Source organism: Lepidochelys kempii, chromosome 3 (genome assembly GCF_965140265.1).
Source record: "Lepidochelys kempii isolate rLepKem1 chromosome 3, rLepKem1.hap2, whole genome shotgun sequence".
In the NCBI taxonomy this organism is placed as follows: Eukaryota; Metazoa; Chordata; order Testudines; family Cheloniidae; genus Lepidochelys; species Lepidochelys kempii.
Window position 1 is genome coordinate 129,558,158 of NC_133258.1, and position 20,378 is coordinate 129,578,535.

At 41.5% G+C, this 20,378-nt stretch overlaps 1 protein-coding gene across 2 annotated transcripts in view; it reads right to left on the reverse strand.

The window, feature by feature from the left end:
• Window positions 1-797: 797 nt before the first annotated feature.
• GNPAT (glyceronephosphate O-acyltransferase) overlaps window positions 798-20,378 on the reverse strand; it is a 40,351-nt gene continuing 20,770 nt past the window's right edge. For both annotated transcript variants that reach the window (XM_073338018.1, XM_073338016.1), the window contains exons 9-16: window positions 18,219-18,442; window positions 11,724-11,969; window positions 10,586-10,665; window positions 7,884-8,024; window positions 5,240-5,339; window positions 5,043-5,136; window positions 2,308-2,369; window positions 798-2,042 (exon numbers count right to left, since the gene is read on the reverse strand). In XM_073338018.1, the coding sequence (XP_073194119.1) occupies window positions 1,999-2,042; window positions 2,308-2,369; window positions 5,043-5,136; window positions 5,240-5,339; window positions 7,884-8,024; window positions 10,586-10,665; window positions 11,724-11,969; window positions 18,219-18,442 (991 nt within the window). In that variant the 3' untranslated portion in view covers window positions 798-1,998. The remainder of the gene's footprint in view (window positions 2,043-2,307; window positions 2,370-5,042; window positions 5,137-5,239; window positions 5,340-7,883; window positions 8,025-10,585; window positions 10,666-11,723; window positions 11,970-18,218; window positions 18,443-20,378) is intronic.

A 20,378-nucleotide genomic window follows, 5' to 3' on the forward strand; every position in this document is an offset into this window, starting at 1 on the left:
TGCCACCAGGCCCAGAGCCTGGCAGGGGAGGGCGGATTTGAGGGAGAGTTGAAGAAAAAGGTTTAGAACCCCTGTTCCTGTAGTTTTCAGAGTAGCAACCGTGTTAGGCTGTTTTCGCAAAAAGAAAAGGAGGACTGGAGACACCTTAGAGCCTAACCAATTTATTGGAGCATAAGCTTAGTGAGCTGCAGGTCACAAAAGCTCATGCTCAAATAAACTGGTTAGTCTCTAAGGTGCCACAAGTCCTCCTTTTCTTGTTCCTATAGTAACTTCCATGTACACATCCTACCCCTTTTACACATTAGTTACCGGCTACATACGTGGGTGGTTTATGCGGTTAGTTTTACATTTACCGTGTTCTTCATTTAAAAACCCACCTCTTAAACTACAGGCTCAACTCCCCCCAGTGACATGCAGTTAACTCAAGGCTAGCAGTCAGCTGATGATGCATAACACCTGTAGCAGAGGAAATTTTACATAAAGATATAGTAAAGCTCACTACACACACACACACACACACACACACACACACAAACACTCAAAAGTTAGGAAATGCCAGAATTAAGGTGGCTAGTGCCTTTCCCCCCCAATTTGAGTGTTTGTGCAGCATTAATGTTCTGAGGTGGGGGTAGGTGTAATTTCCTAGGATGTTAAAAAAATATATTTGATCATCCATCATATTGTCACCCCGAATGGTCATCAGCTGGGTTGGAACCCACTGAGCTAATGGAGTGTTGTCATACCCTCTGTGGACCTAGAGAGGGATACAACGTTTTAGCAGTGAGTTGCACAGATGTTTATTGACAGAAGACTTAGGATCTTGGTTACATTCCAGGTTTTTTGTCCCAATCTACTCCCCTACTCCTGGTCCACCTCTTGTCCCGTCTGAATTCAAATAAGGCACCTTCCTCCTTTACACTGCCAGGCTCAGTAAGGAAAAGAAATCTCCATCCTTTCCACTCTGGTGCCTAGACCCAGAACCAATGTGGCCCAGAGCAGCCCAGAACTAAAACTGCAGAGAAAGTTCTGCTTAGCTCTGGCTGCAGCATGCACAGAATGTTTAGGGAACTTAGCTAAGAAACTGTAGCAAGTCTGTATTGAGCATGTATGAACAGTCCCCCCCCCAAAAAAATAAAAGCTTAAAACTAAGCAAAATTTAGGCAGATTTTCATGGGACAGCAAGACACATCCCTGATACAAGTACCACCTTCACAGGTGGTAGTGGTACCAGAATATACATATCTATTTATACAGTATACACACAGATCACACGGTAGTTGAGAAGGGCAATAACACTGACAAAATGCGTTTATAAAACCTCATTCACAAAGAAACAACAAGGCATTGCACAATAACTATTGATGTCAATATTTTAACAATTGAAAACAGCACAAACTGCTTTAAACTCAGTTTTAAATGCTAAGGCAGATTTTGTGCAGAAGCTAAATACTTGGTAGTTCCAGCTGCACATAAAATAAATACAAAACAAGTGATAAGATAGAAGCAGAATTTTGGCAGTTACAGGACATTTATTCTATGAAAGAAGACCTCAATGGCAATATCATAGATATGACAACCAGCAACATTTTTGTCTAAATATTATGTTTAATGTTAAGTCTTTAGTTTTTAGTTACAGTTTCATATTGATGAAATAACCTATTTGAAACAAAACATTTCCTTGTAACAAAACTACAAAAGTATTTAAAGTAGATGTTTCTGTGCATTTTTTCCTTAAATATGTATCCAAAAAGATGTTTACATTTAGTTTAAAAAGGAACACAGTAAACATCAGTACTGACAAAGTTCAGTACTGGTAATGAAAATATTCCAATTGAACATCCTTTGCCCGCCATCTAGTATAATACATATGAAAATTCCCAAATGGAAAAGGCAAGGTTTATACTTCTGTACCTATCCATACTCCGGTTGAGTACTTGTCAGTGTTCCTTGCGGATTATAGTGCACACGGTCAAGTAATTCAAAGCCTTTTGATTAATATTAAAGTCTTGAGGTCACAAGTTTCCTTATGGGTATCTGAGAATCTAAGGATGAAAGAAAAGCACATACATTGATTAGAAGACTACCTTCAATGCCAAGCTGGAGTTTATCATGCAAGCAAGAACATTTTAAAAACTGCTTATTTTTCATTCAGCTCTCACATTGGTATCGCATTACAACATATGCAGTAAAAAAACTAGACATAATGTGACTTTCAATGGGAATTAGGTATCTAACGGTTCTTTGTGACTTTGAAAGTCTCCCCATAAATACATGTTTAATTAGTATACCAATAAGAAATACACTTACCAAACATTTCTGCTGTTTTACTGAGTGCCTCTTTGTTTACAGTGTAAGTAAATCCATTGGTCCTAGATATGGAGAAAAAAAAACACAGTAATAGGCTGTTATTCTTTTGGGATGTGTCATAAATATAAAGGGAAGGGTAAACCCCTTTGAAATCCCTCCTGGCCAGGGGAAAGCTCCTCTCACCTGTAAAGGGTTAAGAAGCTAAAGGTAACCTCGCTGGCACCTGACCAAAATGACCAATGAGGAGACAAGATACTTTCAAAAGCTGGGAGGAGGGAGAGAAACAAAGGGTCTGTGTCTGTCTGTATGCTGCTTTTGCCAGGGACAGAACAGGAATGGAGTCTTAGAACTTTTAGTAAGTAATCTAGCTAGGTATGTGTTAGATGATGATTTCTTTAAATGGCTGAGAAAAGAATTGTGCTGAATAGAATAACTATTTCTGTCTGTGTATCTTTTTTGTAACTTAAGGTTTTGCCTAGAGGGGTTCTCTATGTTTTTGAATCTAATTACCCTGTAAGATATCTACCATCCTGATTTTACAGGGGGGATTTCTTTATTTCTATTTTTTATTAAAAGTCTTCTTGTAAAAAACTGAATGCTTTTTCATTGTTCTCAGATCCAAGGGTTTGGGTCTGTGGTCACCTATACAAATTGGTGAGGCTTTTTATCCAACATTTCCCAGGAAAGGGGGGGTGCAAGTGTTGGGAGGATTGTTCATTGTTCTTAAGATCCAAGGGTCTGGGTCTGTAGTCACCTAGGCAAATTGGTGAGGCTTTTTACCAAACCTTGTCCAGGAAGTGGGGTGCAAGGTTTTGGGAAGTATTTTGGGGGGGAAGGACGCGTCCAAACAGCTCTTCCCCAGTAACCAGTATTAGTTTGGTGGTGGTAGTGACCAGTCCAAGGACAACGGGTGTAATATTTTGTACCTTGGGGAAGTTTTGACCTAAGCTGGTAAAGATAAGCTTAGGAGGTTTTTCATGCAGGTCCCCACATCTGTACCCTAGAGTTCAGAGTGGGGGAGGAGCCTTGACACTTCTTAACCCTTTACAGGTGAGAGGAGCTTTCCCCTGGCCAGGAGGGATTTCAAAGGGGTTTACCCTTCCCTTTATATTTATGACAGGATGGAAAAATGAATATTTAAGAAAAGGATACTACTTCAAGTTATCTGGAGCAAATAATATTTTCGTTATTCTTCCTCCATCAATTTTACCCACATAATCAACTTTGAAAGATCTGCTGACATCACAAATGCTCTTTGAAAAAGCCATACTACAGAGGGATAGATATGCTTCTAGAACATTTATTTTTTCCCTTCCCCTGTTTTATTATATGATTAACTACCCATCTGAAATCAAGTTAGATCTTGAGCTAGTGTAAATCATCATAGCACCATTGACTTCCATGGAGCTACACCAATTTACCTCAGCTGAGGATGTGCCTCAAAAGTTTTTTTCTGTATCACAGCTAGGTGCTACAGAAAGGATGATACCACAATAGCAACAGTACCTTGCACTGACATATTCAAAGTGCTCTACAAGTCTTAACTAATTCATCCTCACAACACCCCAGTCATGTAGGAAAGCATCCCTATTTTACACTAGCGTCCCCACCAGAAGTAGTCTGTTGGCAGTCTTGATTGAAATCTGAGTGTTTGAGCTAGAAGGTCACACAATCAAAGAACTAAAATAGAACACAACTAAGATCACAGAACAAAGACCAAATATTCACAATAAATTGGATACATCATTTGGTCAACTGTGACTAGTATGTAAGTTTGTAAAAATGTGTCTATTAACAGACTATTCATAAAAGGGAAAAGGGCTAAATTTGCCAGGTAATTTGCTCGCTACAAACTGTTTGCCCCACTAACTAATACCATAAGAAGATCCATAATATATTATAGAATTTATAAAATATGAACACATTTGTGTGTATACACACAATATTTTTATAGCATTAGTTGGTCTCATTTTATCAGTTAACCCAAGTATTTATTCACAATTAGAAAATGTTAGTGTAGCTTCAATTCATTTAACTTGCAATGCTAAAGCAAAAGTCAACACAATGGTACAGTCAGAATGAGCAGTTTACTATATTGCCTGTAACAGTCATTTGTGTCTCCGTTTTAATAAAAAGGAGATTAAAAAAACCTAGCTATTTTTAAGTGTGTTACAAACAGTCTATGCAAACAAAGCAGAATCCTGTTTATCCAAAGATCTTGGGGGGAAACACCTCATACCTCAAGATAAAAAAGAAATGGGGTCCAGAGATTTAAAAGCCAGCTAGTGAAATCTGTAAATTCTGTATTTCAGATCGCATAATCCTAGTATAGAATGAAGAGATGCCATATTTGGGGAACTGGCACATACAAAGAAGGTGCCAACTTTGTGACTCAGTATGACACTGGGGGGTATATAATCAAACTGTAGTTGGCTCAAGTTCAGAAAATCAGGGTTGTAATATATTGTTTAGTATTTTATAGGTCAACCATTAAGATATCAGATAAAAGAGCCCCATGGTTCTGTATGTGAATTATGGTATACTAACGGAAGTATCTCCAAAGTACAACCACTCATTGCAATTGATAATTACGTTAGATCTCATCCTTGGATCTAGTTAGACTCATAATGACAACACATTGTCTGCATTTACCTCCAACTTTTGTGTCCAGACCTCAGCAAAATTTTTTTACTAATAATATTCTTGCAAACCTGAGGGCCTCTTATATTACTTACGTTTTCATCTTCTTCACTACATCTAGGCGCACAAAAGCTGCCAAGGCATTTTTCTGCAAATCAGAAGACAAAACTTCATAACATGGAGTGCTTCCTACAGAGAAAGCATAGGGGGCAATTAAAAGTCCATTAATTACTCAAACTATTACACATGTAAGGAATCACAGCACCAACATCATCATACAAAGCAAACATACCTGTCTCAAGAAGCTGAAAAGCAAAGTTACGGATTCCAAGTATAAACTGCTTCTCGGTAAAGGCCTCTTTTATTTCTTTTGAAAGATATCTGCCGATTATCTAAAAAATAAAAGTTTTTTAAAAAGTATTTGAGCTTTTCCTCTTATTCTGTAACTTGAATTGGTCTTTAATTACAAACAAATATTTTTAAAGGAATAACATATCCTAATAATCATCAATTTGGAAGACACATTTTTAGTAGGCTAACAAATATAACATTATGCAAAGCATTAGAAAATTTTAATATTGTTTGGGTAATCATAACAAGAATCTTATGATTTATTATTCGGTCAGTATTGTTTTAAATACTATTAGAAACTGGTTTATGGTCCTTGTCTTTGAAAAAGTTGCCTTGCTGTCAAAAGTGACATTCCTTTTCAGCAACACCCATTTCACAGATGGGGAAAGTGAGATCCAGAAGTGAAGTAACCTGTCCTAGGTCAACAGTGAGTCAGTGGAAGAGCCAGCAATAGACCAACAAGCATGTGGACAAGGGGAATCCAGTGGACATAGTGTATTTAGATTTTCAGAAAGCCTTTGACAAGGTCCCTCACCAAAGGCTCTTAAGCAAAGTAAGCAGTCATGGGATAAGAGGGAAGGTTCTCCCATAGATTGGTAACTGATTAAAAGATCGGAAACAAAGGGTAGGAATAAATGGTTAGTTTTCAGAATGGAGAGAGGTAAATAGCGGTGTCCCTAAGGGGTCTGTACTGGGCCCAGTCCTATTTAACATAATCATAAATGATCTGGAAAATGGGGTAAACAGTGAGGTGGCAAAATTTGCAGATGATACAAAACTACTTAAGATAGTTAAGTCCCAGGCAGACTGCGAAGAGCTACAAAAGGATCTCTCAGAACCAGGTGACTGGGCAAAAAAACGGCAGATTAAATTCAATGTTGATAAATGCAAAGTAATGCACAGTGGAAAACATAATCCCAACTGTACATATAAAATGATGGGTCTAAATTAGCTGTTACTATTCAAGAAAGATAGATCTTGGAATCATTGTGGATAGTTCTCCCAAAACATCCACTCACTGTGCAGCGGCAGTCAAAAAAGCAAACAGAATGTTGGGAATCATTTGGAAAGGGATAGATTAGAAGACAGAAAATATCATATTGCCCCTTTATAAATCCATGGTACGCCCACATCTTGAATACTGCATGCAGATGTTATCGCCCCATCTCAAAGAAGATATATTGGAATTGGAAAAGGTTCAGAAAAGGGCAACAAAAATTATTAGGCATTTTGGAACAACCGCCGTATGAGGTGAGATGAATAAGATTGGGACTTTTCAGCTTGGAAAAGAGATAACTAAGGGGGAATATGATCGAGGTCTACAAAATCATGACTGGTGCAGAGAAAGTAAATAAGGAAGTGTTATTTACTCCTTCTCATAACACAAGAGCTAGAGGTCACCAAATGAAATTAATAGGCAGCAGGTTTAAAAACAAACAAAAGGAAGTATTTTTTCACACAACGCACAGTCAACCTGTGGAACTCCTTGCCAGAGGATGTTGTGAAGGCCAAGACTATAACAGGGTTAAAAAAAGAACTAGATAAATTCATGCAGGATAGGTCCATCAATGGCTATTAGCCAGGATGGGCAGGGATGGTGTTCCTCGCCTCTGTTTGCTAGAAGCTGGGAATGGACGACAGGGAATGGATCACTTAATGATTACCTGTTCTGTTCATTCCCACTGGGGAACCTGGCATTGGCCACTGTGGAAAGACAGGATACGGGGCTAGATGGACCTTTGGTCTGACCCAGTATGGACGTTCTTATGACCCTGACCGCTATGATCTAACCAATAACTGACACGGTTTCACAGTGGTGGGAATTTGCTATCCTCTTCTAGCATATTTATTTTATTTAAGAAGTGTAAAGAGTTATTTAGTTTTGGTAGGCTTCGGCGGGGGGGAGAGAATTAAAATAAACACTGACAGGGCAAAGAATTCCCACACAGGCTTTAGCCAAACATACAACCAACTTCTGCAGTTTGCATACTATCCACTTACATATGCTAAAGAAGTCCTCCTTTTAAGGACTGGCAATTAGCCCATTAACAACAGATTCCCTGAGAAGTGGGCTTTATAAATCCAGAGGGAATTATTTTAAAGGGAGAGGGCTAGAGCTAAGGGAACCAGGTAGTCTACCCTTCCTCTTTTGGCTGAAAACCTCATTTATTTTTGACTTGGGCACTTTTTGTGCTGGGACCTAAACAGGACAAGGTGTTTGTTGCTCTGGATTTCTCTTCTTAAATAAACTGCCCTTCACAGGGCCAGAACACCAACCCTCACATGCAGATTCAATTGTATAAGATACCACAGCTCCAACTAGCCTGTCATAAGACCCTTAGCACTACCACAAAGTTAATTACCCTGTCATTTTTTTTTTAAAATCTGTGTCACGAGAGGGAACCAATCTCTTCAAATCATTGGATAAAACTTACTACTACTATGTATCTTCTCCCTTCCACTCCCACCCACGCTAATACTTAGTGTTTGTACCACAGAAGAACTATGACTCATGTCATTCCCCATGGAAATTATGAGTTGGAGACGGGAGAGAGTAGGTGCAAACTTTGTGAAGAACTGTGTACCTGGTAACCTTCCATAAAAGGCCTGAACAGAGCTGCCAAAAAAGCTGCTACAGAATTTCCTTTCTCTGTAAAGATGATTTCCTGGGGAGTCACTTGAATTACATTACATTTTGTAAGCAGAAAACATCCTTCTTCAAAGTCCTGTAGGACAAAGGAAAAACAGTGTAATTGGTAATTTTCCCAACTAGGACAAGTGCAGCTAAGTCTCCTCATGAAAATAAAGCACACAGCTACCATCAGCCTGCCACTGAAGTTTCTGAAAGAAGTTTTCTAGACACTCTCAGATATACCAAGAATCAATTTCTAAACAGGTATTGAGTTCATATTTTCACCAAGTTTATATTCTCAAACTGGGAGCCTCATAATAGAATGGCCTCTCTATCTTCACAGGAAGGCCTCTGGGACCTTGTCTTGTCTAGGAAAGAAGTTGGCATTACATTAGCCTACATCACTTAATCTAGGACTTTGTCCCAGTATGATGGGTGTTAGCTGGTCGTGGTCAACCCGAGGCTCTCCGCTAGCATCAATGACAACCATCTAACATAAAACATGTTAAAAGCTCTCTGGAGTAGGGACCATGCCATGGTTGAAGTGGAGTTAGTTATCATAAGGTCAAACAAAACTGGTTTTCCTACTTAAGATAAGGCAGGAGATTTTCAAAGACATAAATGACGTTTAGGCACTTAACGCCTATGGAAAGTCCATGGGAATTCAGTGCCTAAATTTCTGCCAAGGTCTGTAAAAGTTCTATTTCTGAAGTAGTGCTTTGGCACCAGCTTATTTTGGCTCAAAAAAGACTGGTTACGTTAATCTTCCAGTTCCTGGTTTGCTTCTGGAGATGAGCACTGTCTCTGAACTTTTCCAGTTAGAAATAATCATTACATTAAATTTGATATTTCCAATCAGCAAACAGAGCAAAAAAAAAGTTAATGTACATAAAATATTCTAGTAGTGCTGTCAAGCGATTAAAAAAATTTAATTGCAATTAATCGTGCTGTTAAACAATAGAATACCATTTCTTTAAATATTTTTGTCTTCTACATTTTCAGATATACTGATTTCAATTACAATACAGACTACAAAGTGTACAGTGCTCACTTTATATTTATTATTACAAATATTTGCCCTGTAAAAAACCAAGAAAAAGAGTATTTTTCAATTCCCACATTACGAGTACTGGAGTGCAATCTCTCTATCATGAAAGTTGAACTTACAAATGTAGAATTCTGTACAAAAAAATAACTGCATTCAAAAATAAAATAATGTAAAACTTTAGAGCCCACAAGTCCACTCAGTCCTATTTCAGTCAGTCACTCAGACAAACAAGTTTGGTTACAATTGGCAGGAGATAATGCTGCCCACTTCTTGTTTACAATGTCACCTGAAAGTGAGAACAGACATTCGCATGGCACTGTTGTAGCCAGCGTCGCAAGATATTTACATGCCAGATGTGCTAAAGATTCATATGTCCCTTCATGCTTCAGCCACCCTTCCAGGGGAAGTACGTCCATGCTGATGATGGGTTCTGCTCAATAATGATCCAAAGCAGAGCAGACTGATGCATGTTCATTTTCATCATGAGAGTCAGATGCCACCAGCAGAAGGTTGATTTTTCTTTTTCGGTGTTTCAGGTTCTGTAGTTTCCACACCTGAGTGTTGCTCTTTTAAGACTTCTCAAAGCATGCTCTACACCTTGTCCTTCTCAGATTTTGGATGGCACTTCAGATTCTTAAACCTTGGGTCGAATGCTGTAGCTATTTTTAGAAATCTCACATTGGTAAGTTCGTTGCGTTTTGTTAAATCTGCTGTGAAAGTGGTCTTAAGATGAACATGTGCTGGGTCATCATCCTAGACTGCTATAACATGAAATATATGGCAGAATGTGGGTAAAACAGAGCAGGGGACATAGAATTCTCCCACAAGGAGTTCAGTCACAAATTTAATTAACACATTTTTTTAACGATCATCATCAGCATGGAAGCATGTCCTCTGGAATGGTGGCCGAAGCATGAAGGGGCATACGAACGTTTAGCATATCTGGAACGTAAATACCTTGCAACACCAGCTACAAAAGTGCCATGCGAACACCTGTTGTCACTTTCAGGTGACATTGTAAATAAGAAGCAGGCAGCAGTATCTCCCGTTAAATGTAAACAAATTTATTTGTCTTAGCGATTGGCTGAACAAGGAGGAGGACTGAGTGGGCTTGTAGATGCTAAAGCAGGGATCGGCAACCTTCGGAACGCGGCCTGTCAGGGAAATCCACTGGTGGGCCAGGACGGTTTTTTTTACCTACAGCATCCACAGGTTCGGCCAATTGCAGCTCCCACTGGCCGCGGTTCACCGTTCCAAGCCAACGGGGGCTGCGGGAAGCGGTGTGGGCCAAGGGGTAGTAGTTTTATATCTCACCTGAAAGACTCTTCTTTCAGCAGCACAAGCCCTTTAATGCTATATGGAGAAACTGCTGCAAATCTTACTCATGGTAGAACTTGGCATTTACTGAATGACCTACACTTGGTTTTCCTTTGAGATGTTCTTCCCATGTACTGATCAGGCTCACTCCTGCTTAGCGGAGATCTGACAGATCTCAGGCTCAAAGAATTTGACACAGAACTCCCATTACGGAGACTCCTAAAGCTAATCCATCATGTACCCAGATAAAATTACATGTACCCTTATTTATTTACACAGGATGGTTTTACCTTCAATGCAATGCCAGGGAAGAAGATGAACTCATCAGAAAAAATGTCTCGCAAGAAGTTGAAGCAGCTATAGATTTCCTCTGGGTGGGCGGGGGGGGAAGGAAAAGATAAGGTTAAGGATATAACATTGTTCATTTAAGTCATTTGTAAAATAAAGGGGGGGGAGCCTTCAGTGTAAGAGGAAATTTTTAACAGGGCACAATTAGCACAAATGTTTTGACAAAAAAAATATAAGCATGTGCACAGAGACTGATTCAACTTGAAATAGTATCACCTATATACTTTATGCAACTAATCTTAAAAAAAAGGGAAGAAGTTGGTTGTATTTGTGCAACCTCCCTGAACATACAGGAAATACTGTAGATGTTTAAAATTAATCTTTGCCAAATCAAACATTTTCTGTTTAAAAAAATGTATCGCAAGTACTGAACAAGGGAAAGTACTGACTGCTACAATATTTCACTGAAACAAGCAAGGACATGGAGAGACAAACTGCACTCTATGGGAATAAATCTAGGATGCAGGTAGTGTCAGAATATGTGTACACACACTCAAACACCTGAACAGTCAGAGCAAGGCCATGTCCACACTAAACTATTCCACAACCCTATCAAACAGCATTCAGACCTTACTAAAGGAAGTAGCGTGTATCAAATACTGCTCCATATACCACAACTGGAGCGTGGAAAGCTATTTACACTGTCTGTTTGCAGGAGTTGGTCCTCCCAGGCAAGCTCCCAGTGCAAATCAGAAGCCAACAAGAGAAAGGCCTGCAGAGTATCTACTTTCAAATCAGTAATATGTCACAGATCAGTATAAGTACTGTCAGGAATCATGAGAGTCACATTAACTTGTCCCATGACTTAATACATTGCAAAAACATCTGTCGTGGTTCCCAGAGGAATGCTGTAACATGGCTGTGAAAATGGGTTAGCTTTGTGCTAGTGTGAAGAGGGCATTAAAAAAGCTGGAAAAAAAAAAAAAAACCCTCAAAATCTGATGCCAGTGGGCCTCACTCTGAATGTTGGTGTAAATATTCAATTTGGTTAGCACCCCGTGACATCAGCAGGCACTCCAGGTGCCCAACACCTCTGATCAGGTCAACCTCCCTTAGAATATGTTAATATTATGAAGTTACCTTTTCTGAAACTTTGCGTCATCTGCAATGCTACAGCCACCAGAGATGGGCGCACAAACACATTTAGCAACTGGTTCCTGTAGGCTCCACACATGAGGATGGAGAGCGCCTGTTTAAAAACAAGCTCCTCTGTAGCTCCAGCCTCCATTCCCATGTCATTTAAAACCACTTGGCCATTGACAAGGCTCACAATGTTGGAGTGCAGGGCAACGCTGGACGTGATTGCTTTATTGGCACATAGATTATCTAGTAAAAGGACATAACACTCAGGCACATGCTAAAGGAAAAAGTATGTACAGAATGTATATTACATTATATTTTAAAACCCAGAACAATTTTTACCTCTAGGAACACTTAGAAACCTGTTCCAGGATGATCCATGTTGGAAAGAGGCAGGAAAAAACATAGGGTGAGGTGGAGACAATAATTACAGGCATTGCTGGAACTACAACCTAGACCTTACCAGTAGGGCCCTACCAAATTCACGGTCCATTTTGGTCAATTTCATAGTCACAGGATTTTAAAAATCATAAATTTCATGATTTCAGCTATTTAAATCTGAAATTTCAGCGTTGTAATTGTAGGAGTCCTGACCCAAAACGGAGTTGTGGGTGGATCACAAGGTTATTGTAGTGGGGGTTGTGGTATTGACACTTTTACACTTCTGCGCTGCTGCCTGCAGAGCTGGGCCATCAGTCAGCAGCTGCCACTCTCTGGCTGCCCTGTACTGCTGCCTTCAGAACTGGGCAGCCAGAAGGCAGCAGTGCAGGGCCGCCAGAGCATGGCAGCTGCTGACTGAGGGTCCAGCTCTGCAGGCAGCAGCACAGAAGGAAGGATGGCCTGGTATGGTGTTGCCACCCTTACTTCTGCGCTGCTGCTGGTGGGGTGCTGCCTTCACAGCTGGGACCCTGGCCAATAGCTGCCGCCCTCCGGCCGCCCAGCTCTGACGGCAGTGCAGAAGGAAGGGTGGCAATACCCCCCTAAAATAACCTTGTGTACCCCCCCCCACTCCCTTTCGGGTCAGGACCCCCAATTTGAGATACGCTGGTCTCCCCCGTGAAATCTGTATAGCATAGGGTAAAAACACACACAAAAAAGCAGATTTCACAGGGGGAGTCCAGCTTTCATGGTCCATGACGTGTTTTTCAGGGCCGTGAATTTGGGAAATACGAAGTAGTCTCCTTCCTTCTCTGCAACCAAAAGTGGGTAACCGCTGTTCTGAACCTCTCAATGGAGAACACAGATCTACACTATTAGACAGGTACACTGCATAGCTCTGTTCACCACATTTATTTTAGATCTGCAAACGTACATTTTTAATTCTCATCTACCCTTCTGTCAAGGTAAAAGCAAATTCCCACAAACCAAAGATCCCTCAAACTCACCTTAAACTAAAAGTAGTAAAAATGGGACCATCATGCGTAACACACCTGCTTACAGAGATAACAGACTGTACCCAAGCTCAAAGTTCCATAAGACATATCCCTGGCACACTTTTTCAAGAACAGTTTTACTGAGAACGCTATTCAAAGATGTAAGTGAGTGTTTGCAAAGAGGAGCGTATAGCAGATAAAAAAAAATTAAGAAAAGCACATCCCAGAATTGTGGTATGAGATCAAAAATACACAGCATATGCACAGCCTCTTCCACTCAAAAAGCTTAGCTTGAGTTATTCTACTTTGACTGATTCAGATATTTTAATTTATTTAAACTAATTGTTTCAAAACATTCTCAGTGTAGAATATGAGACAATATTCTTTGTCTGACCAGAATATACTAACATGCAAGGGAATAGACAATAACCTTAAACTGAACATGAAGAGGTAAAACATATGATCATAGGATTGTGTGCATGCCAATCTACAGGACATTGAAGGGGTACATTTGTTTCTTTTAAAAATCAATTTTAACATAACCTTCATCCCCAAGCAGCTAGTGGCTTATCTGCTGCTTCAACGTGTCATCCTATCTTTGCCAGTGCATTAAAGTTGCTCAACTGGGTGAGAAGTGGTGAGGCAGACAGGTTGTTTTGCAATCCTTTAATATAGTTTTCTTACACAAGTACATTTCAACAGTAGATAAATAAGCCCAATGTATTACAAACAGCTACTAACTACTTCAAATTAATAACTCAAAGTAAAAAAAACCCAAATGTGTAATCATACCCAGGGCTTGTCTATGCTATGGGGGACTATACCAGCATAGCTACATCACCATGGCTATGCTGGCATAAGCTTGTAATAGAAATGGAGCCTACACTCACAGAAGGGGTTTCTCTGTTACTGTAGGAACATCATCTCCCAGAGTAACAACGGCTACATTGATGGAAGCATTCTTCCATTAGCCTAGCTGCATCTATGCTAGGGGTTAGCTTAGCATAGTTAGGTCACTCTGGGATGAGGATTTTTCATACCTTTAAGCAACATAGCTATATCAACTTACAATTTAAGTATAAACCAGGCCCCATAAAACGGCCAGTGCAAAATAGTGGAATCTGCTCTATCATCAGTCTTTTGTCTTGCATTTTGACAATATAGGTTGCTTATTTTAACAGTAAATGGAGGTGATTCTGCCATTTAGTTTTACAGAACATGGAGGGCCAAAGAGACCACTGCTAGCAGACATGGTCTAAGAGATGAGTACCGTGGGCCAAGCTAGGACCACAGTTTTTGACTGCTGGGATGCTACCGCTGCTGACCTGTTAAAAAAAAAACTGCTGATGTGCCACACAAATGCTGCTTAAATGCCTGGATCCCTTCAATGCATCATGAGTAATATACCTGCAAGTATATATCAGTCATATCATATATTTAAAAAAATCTGGTTGCTGAGTGTTCCAGATCACAGAATTTCAGACCACATCTGGAGGTCTGAAAACTTCTGTAAAGCAACCAAGGGCTCCAAAGATACAAACACCTAGTGGAAGAACTTTTCAGAATCCAGAATACCACATCATCAAGTTTAAGGATAAACTCACGGGGAAGGAAAAAAAAAAAAAGAAGGAAATTGAGAATCTGTGGTTTGACATTTTACAGCAATTTAGATTAGCTGTTTTATTCCTGATGAACTACAGCCTTCAGAGGGAGGGAAGGACCATCAGCAGAGATTGTCATTGCTTATAATTTACATTACTGTAGTATCTAGTGGCGCCAAGTGATATCAGATAAGATATCAAAGCTCCCCTCACTTTGCAGAAGTGCAACAACATTTTAATGCGGGGTGGGCAAACCTTTTGGTCCGAGGGCCACATCTGGGTGAGGAAATTGCATGCAGGGCTATGAATGTAGGGCTGGGGCAGGGAGTTGGGGTGTGGGGTGCAGGAGGGGTTCAGGGTGAGGGCTCTGGAGCGACTCCGGAGTGGCAGAGGCATACACCGGGGCCAGGGCAGGCTCCCTGCCTGCCCTGGCCCCAGCACCGTGCTGCTCCAGAAAGCGGCCAGCACCACGTCCCTGCGGCCCCTGGGGAAGTGGGGGCAGACGGCTGAGCGCGCTGCCCTTGCCTGTGGGTACCTCCCCCGAAGCTCCCATTTGCTGCGGTTCCCCGTTCCCAGCCAATGGGAGCTCTGGGGGAAGATACCCACAGGCAAGGGCAGTGTGCTCAGCCCTCTACCCCCCGTCCCCCAGGGATGTGGTGCTGGCCACTTCCTGGAGTGGTGTGGGGCCTGCGGTGCCACAGGGGTGGCAATCCCGTGGGCCGGATCCAAAGCGGGTCATAGTTTGCCCACCCCCGTTTTAATGGAAGCAAAAATTATTAGAGAGCTCATTTACAAGAAAATGTCTATGTTCCAGTGCCCAGATTATACTTATAACTAAGGTTAAGATTATGTATTTTTTAGTAAAAGTCAGGGACAGATCACAGACAAACAAAAATTCTCAGAAGCTCGTGACCTGTCCCTGATTTTTACTAAGAATACCCTGGGGGTTGGGGAAGGACAAACAGTCAGATCGCTACCGAGGGCCTGCGGCTGCTCCAATCCCACCACTGCCCCTGCGGCACGGGCTGACTGCTGCTGCTCCAGCTCCAAGGGGGCTGACCCAACCCCAGCCACTGCTCTGGCATGCTGGGGACCATGGCTCCGGCAGCCTTGGGGCTGGTGGCCGTCCCAGCAGTTGCTGCTCCCGCAGCCATGGAGCTGACACTGCAGTGACCCTGCCAAGAAGTCACAGAGGTCCCAGAAAGTCATGGAATCCATGACAGAATCATCTCCTTATTTATAACTAAGGTCCTACTTAAACTGCGATATTGCAGAAATTGCGGATCCCACAATATTAGGCTTCCACCACAATTTTGTTAGCCCCAGGCAGCTGACAGTGGGAGTTCCCTCTGTCAGTCCCATGCATTCATGACCGTAATACAGTTGCAGCTAAATGTCTGCTTATAAAAAAAAAAAATTAACAGCATAATAGAGTGTTCATATAGTTCCAGCAAATTTTTCTTAAACAAATAGGTCTACTCTGGCTTTTCCAAACTACCACAAAATAATGAAAGGTCCATTATTACTTTTCCACAATTTTCCATGTCTTGTCTGCAACTCAACCACAATTATTTGACAGTCATACCGCAGTTCAAGTAGGGTCTTACTTATAAAGATAATTTTTTGTTTTAGTAGGATTGTTTAAAAAAACAAAACAAAACAAAACCCTGCAAAATGCCTACATTTGGAGTATTCTTTAATTCACTTTGCAATAAGGCTGTTGATTCGGGACATCTCTCATTTGGGTAGTTATTTTTACTGGGCTTCCAAAGGCAGAGCTTTCCTTCAGTCAAAAAACTGAAGTATCCGGAGGGGAGAGAGATGGGTTGTTCTTTTGTGATGGACAGAGTTCTGTTACAGTGTAGTATGTCTATTTTTGCCCTGCAGTTCGGGCTGGATTAATGCAGGGATTTAGGGGCTGCAGCCCAGGGCCCTGGGGTAAAGGGGGCCCCAGCACAGCAGGGCTCAGGCAGGCTGCCTGCATACCATGGCCCTACACCACTCCCGGAAGCAGCCGGCTGCTGGCATGTCTCTGCAGCCCCTGGCAGGGTGGGGTGGGGGAGGCCGCTCTGTGCACTGCTCACGCCCCCAGCAGCGTCCCCACAGCTCCCATTGGCTGGTTCCTGTCCAATGGGAACTGTGGGGGCTGCATTTGCGGGCACTGGCAGCACACGGAGACACGCTGTCCCCCTCCCTGCCAGGGGCGGCAGAAACGTGCCAGCAGCCAGCTGCTTCTGGGAGCAGCATGGGGCTATGGCAGGCAGCCTGCCTGAACCCTGCTGCACCACTAGCCAGGAGCTGCCTGTGGTAAGTGCCTCCTGGCTGGAGTCTACACCTCGCACACCTTCCTGCACCCCAGCCTCCTGCCCCAAGTCAGAATCCCCTCCTGCACCAAACCCCTTCCCAGAGCCCACACCCCTCAGCTGCACCCCAACACTCTGCCCTAGCCTGGAGCCCCCTCCTGCACCCAAACTCCCTCCCAGAAAGAAACTAATATAACAGCTGTTCTAAGGTAAGAAGTAGGCTATTTTGAATTAACTTAATTATATTCTACATGTTAAGACTGAAATGTAACCACAGAACGGCTTAATGTTAATTAAAAGACAAGTTTAGTATAGCATTAATAGCCTCGATGCTATAATTGTGATAATTTTGTTTTAAATTAGGAAAAAGACTTGTATACAGGGGTGCCACAAAATCTAATAGCCCCAGACCCACAGGAGAGTTAATCCAGCCCTGCCTGCACTGTTTAAAAATATTCCCCCTTTTGATTATGTACAAATGAGCACTAGAGTAAAGACCTGCTTGGACTATAGTTTATATATTTGAGAGACTTTGAAGAAAAACTGTCGTCTTAATCATATATAGTGTAAACTAAGTTCTTTATGTATGTTACTACTTATACACTGAAGCATGAGACTGGATTACGCTCATCGTTTTGGCTTGCATAACTCTCAGTGGCTCCCCATATGAAGTATCACGAGCCACTTTAAGGAGAGGTTAAATATAAAGAATGCTTAAATTAAAGAATTGGGCAGGAGAGCGAACCCTGAGGCAGGAATAAACACTCTCAAACTATGGAATAGAAGAAAAAAATAAAAATCAAAGTTGTAATGTGACTTTCTGTGCATGTGTTCGAGAGAGTTCTTGATTACAGGGGCAGTTTACATTACACTGGATATCAAACTTTAGACTTAGTAATGTACTGAGCTCCTGTTGCAGCTCAGATAACGTTCTGTGACCCATGCTTTCAAAAGTTAGGGTTTGGATAAAGAAACAATATTACGCAAATCTCAGTACTGTTTTAATATAATTATACTGGAGTTTCTCCCCCTTTACCGCTTCACACCTCAAAAAAGTAGCATATCTGTTCTGTCTCCATATGACTGGATTTTCAGTCAAAATTTTTTGATCAGGACTAAAACTCCTAAGCTCGGCTTTTAGTACTGCTTCAACATAAATAAAACTCACTTCACAGTGTAACTTTCCTTAGCAAAAGAAATATAACTTTCTCTGCGTACCAGGCCACTCGAGGAATCCTCCAAAAGCCTGCGTTAAGCCTTTCAGCCAAAGTGTCTTTTCAACCAGAAGTTCAAAATCTATGGCTGGCAAATTCTGGAGCAGGACAGAAGCAATTAATACCCAGGGGCTCAGAACCATGTTTTCTATCTGTAGAAGCTCTATTTTGTAGGCTATATCAGTAACAAATTCCTGGATATCCTCAGATAGCCTTTGGGGAAGATGCCTGAAAGGAAAAGTCGAAATAACATAATACATTACAACCAAGAAGAAGCTCTACATCCTAGGATATAATTTATATCCTAATCCCATTAGTCCTGTACTGTACCCATATATGTATGTTCTCTCACATAGATACTCTTCTGCCCATTGTACCCACAGTACAGCACCTAACACATTTGGGCAATTATGCAAGTACACGAGACCTAAATTATGAAGCAAGGCTTCCAGATCTAAGCAAGACTTATGTTAACTGATTACAAAAAATCATTCAAAACCTTCCACTTTATTGAAAAGATTCCAAAAATACCATATAATGTGAAAATATATTGCTAATGCATATTGTCTGTTTGCATTATAGCAAAGAAATATCACACCTGCCAGGATAAAGCAGCTCAAAAGGAGGGTAGCCTTTCTGGATTCTATGTCCAGCTTAGGGAGAATGGTTGTTTTTGTGGATTTATGCAATATAAACACATATTTGCAACTCCGTGGGAAAAGGTAAATTTTGCAGCTAACAACATGGTTACATATTTGCATTATGTATGGGGCTTTGATTTTGGGTGTTAAACAATGGTAAACCCTTCACTCTCTCCAGAATGCTGTATTACACAAACATTCTCTCACACACTTAACTCCTTAACTACATTACCCTCCAATCACACCACCTCTTTTAGACACTGAAAATGATTGAAAGCCAAAGTTGGTTTGTAAAGAGAATGTAGTAAATTTCCAGAGTTGGCCTGAGGTTCTTTCTGCCCCGTGCAAAGTCGAAAAATCTTTCCTTCTCACAGCTGTAGTGTCTGCCTTACCTGTGTTGGAGGCAGAGACTTGGATGAATATAAGCTGGAGGAAGCAGAGTCCAGACAAGACAGAGGCGATGATAGCATGCAAGGGGAAAAGCATCTAGATGATCAGGGCAGTGCCGATGAATCCCCATAATAGTGGGGAATACAAATCCTTTGCCAAGAGGTTTGCAGTTAAGAGGTGCTTTTAAATATCCATTTTCTGTCTTCCTGGGAGCTCATCATCTCAGACAGATGGATCTTGAAAGTTGTATCCACAGGTTACTCTATCCAGTTCAGCTTCTTTCTGCTCCCTCGCCTCCTCCCGCCCCTTCTACAGGGACCCCTCTCACAAGAGTCTTCTGAGGCAGGAGGTACAATCCCCCTAACACTGGGGCCGATCAAATCTGTTCCACGGGACTTCATTGGGAAAGGATTCAATGTGATTCCTGGTCCCAAAGAAAAATGGGGTGGAGACCAATTCTGGATGTCAGTATACTCAACACCTTTGTTCACACCCAGTGGTACAGAATGGTAATCCTAGCAGCGATCACTCCTTCTCTGGGCCTGGGAGATTGGTTTGTCTCCTTTGACCCCCACGATGCTTATTTCCATTTAGCCATGAATCCTTCACCGAGACATATCCTATGCTTTGTGGTGGGCAGAGACCACTGTCGATACCACATCCTACACTTCAGCTTTTTCACCGCTCCAGGAGCTTGGGGCTATAACGTCTGCTATCCTCAAACAAAAGCCATGAAAATCTTAAATTCCAGATATCAAATTGGGAAACCATTCATCCTGTCAGAAAATTACCACTTCCTGGCACAAGGACACACGCTGTCTGCAATGAAGAAGGTGGCAGTGGTGGGGGAAGAGGAAGACCTGAAATGGTGAAACAACTGAGATACTTCAATTACTGACAACTCTCGATGGTAGAGCTCTGCATTTGAGAGCCTAGCATGGCACATATATACATCACCATAATCTTGAATAGGGTACTCAGTGACACTCACAAAACAAGTAACAAAGAATGAGCTTCTTCAGAAATACTTGATCACTGGAATCACACTAGTGCCTGATTTTTAGAGAAACACGGCTGAGCTGCCTGAATGGTCAGATCAAGTAGAGGGGAGAAGAACGAACGAACCTGACCTG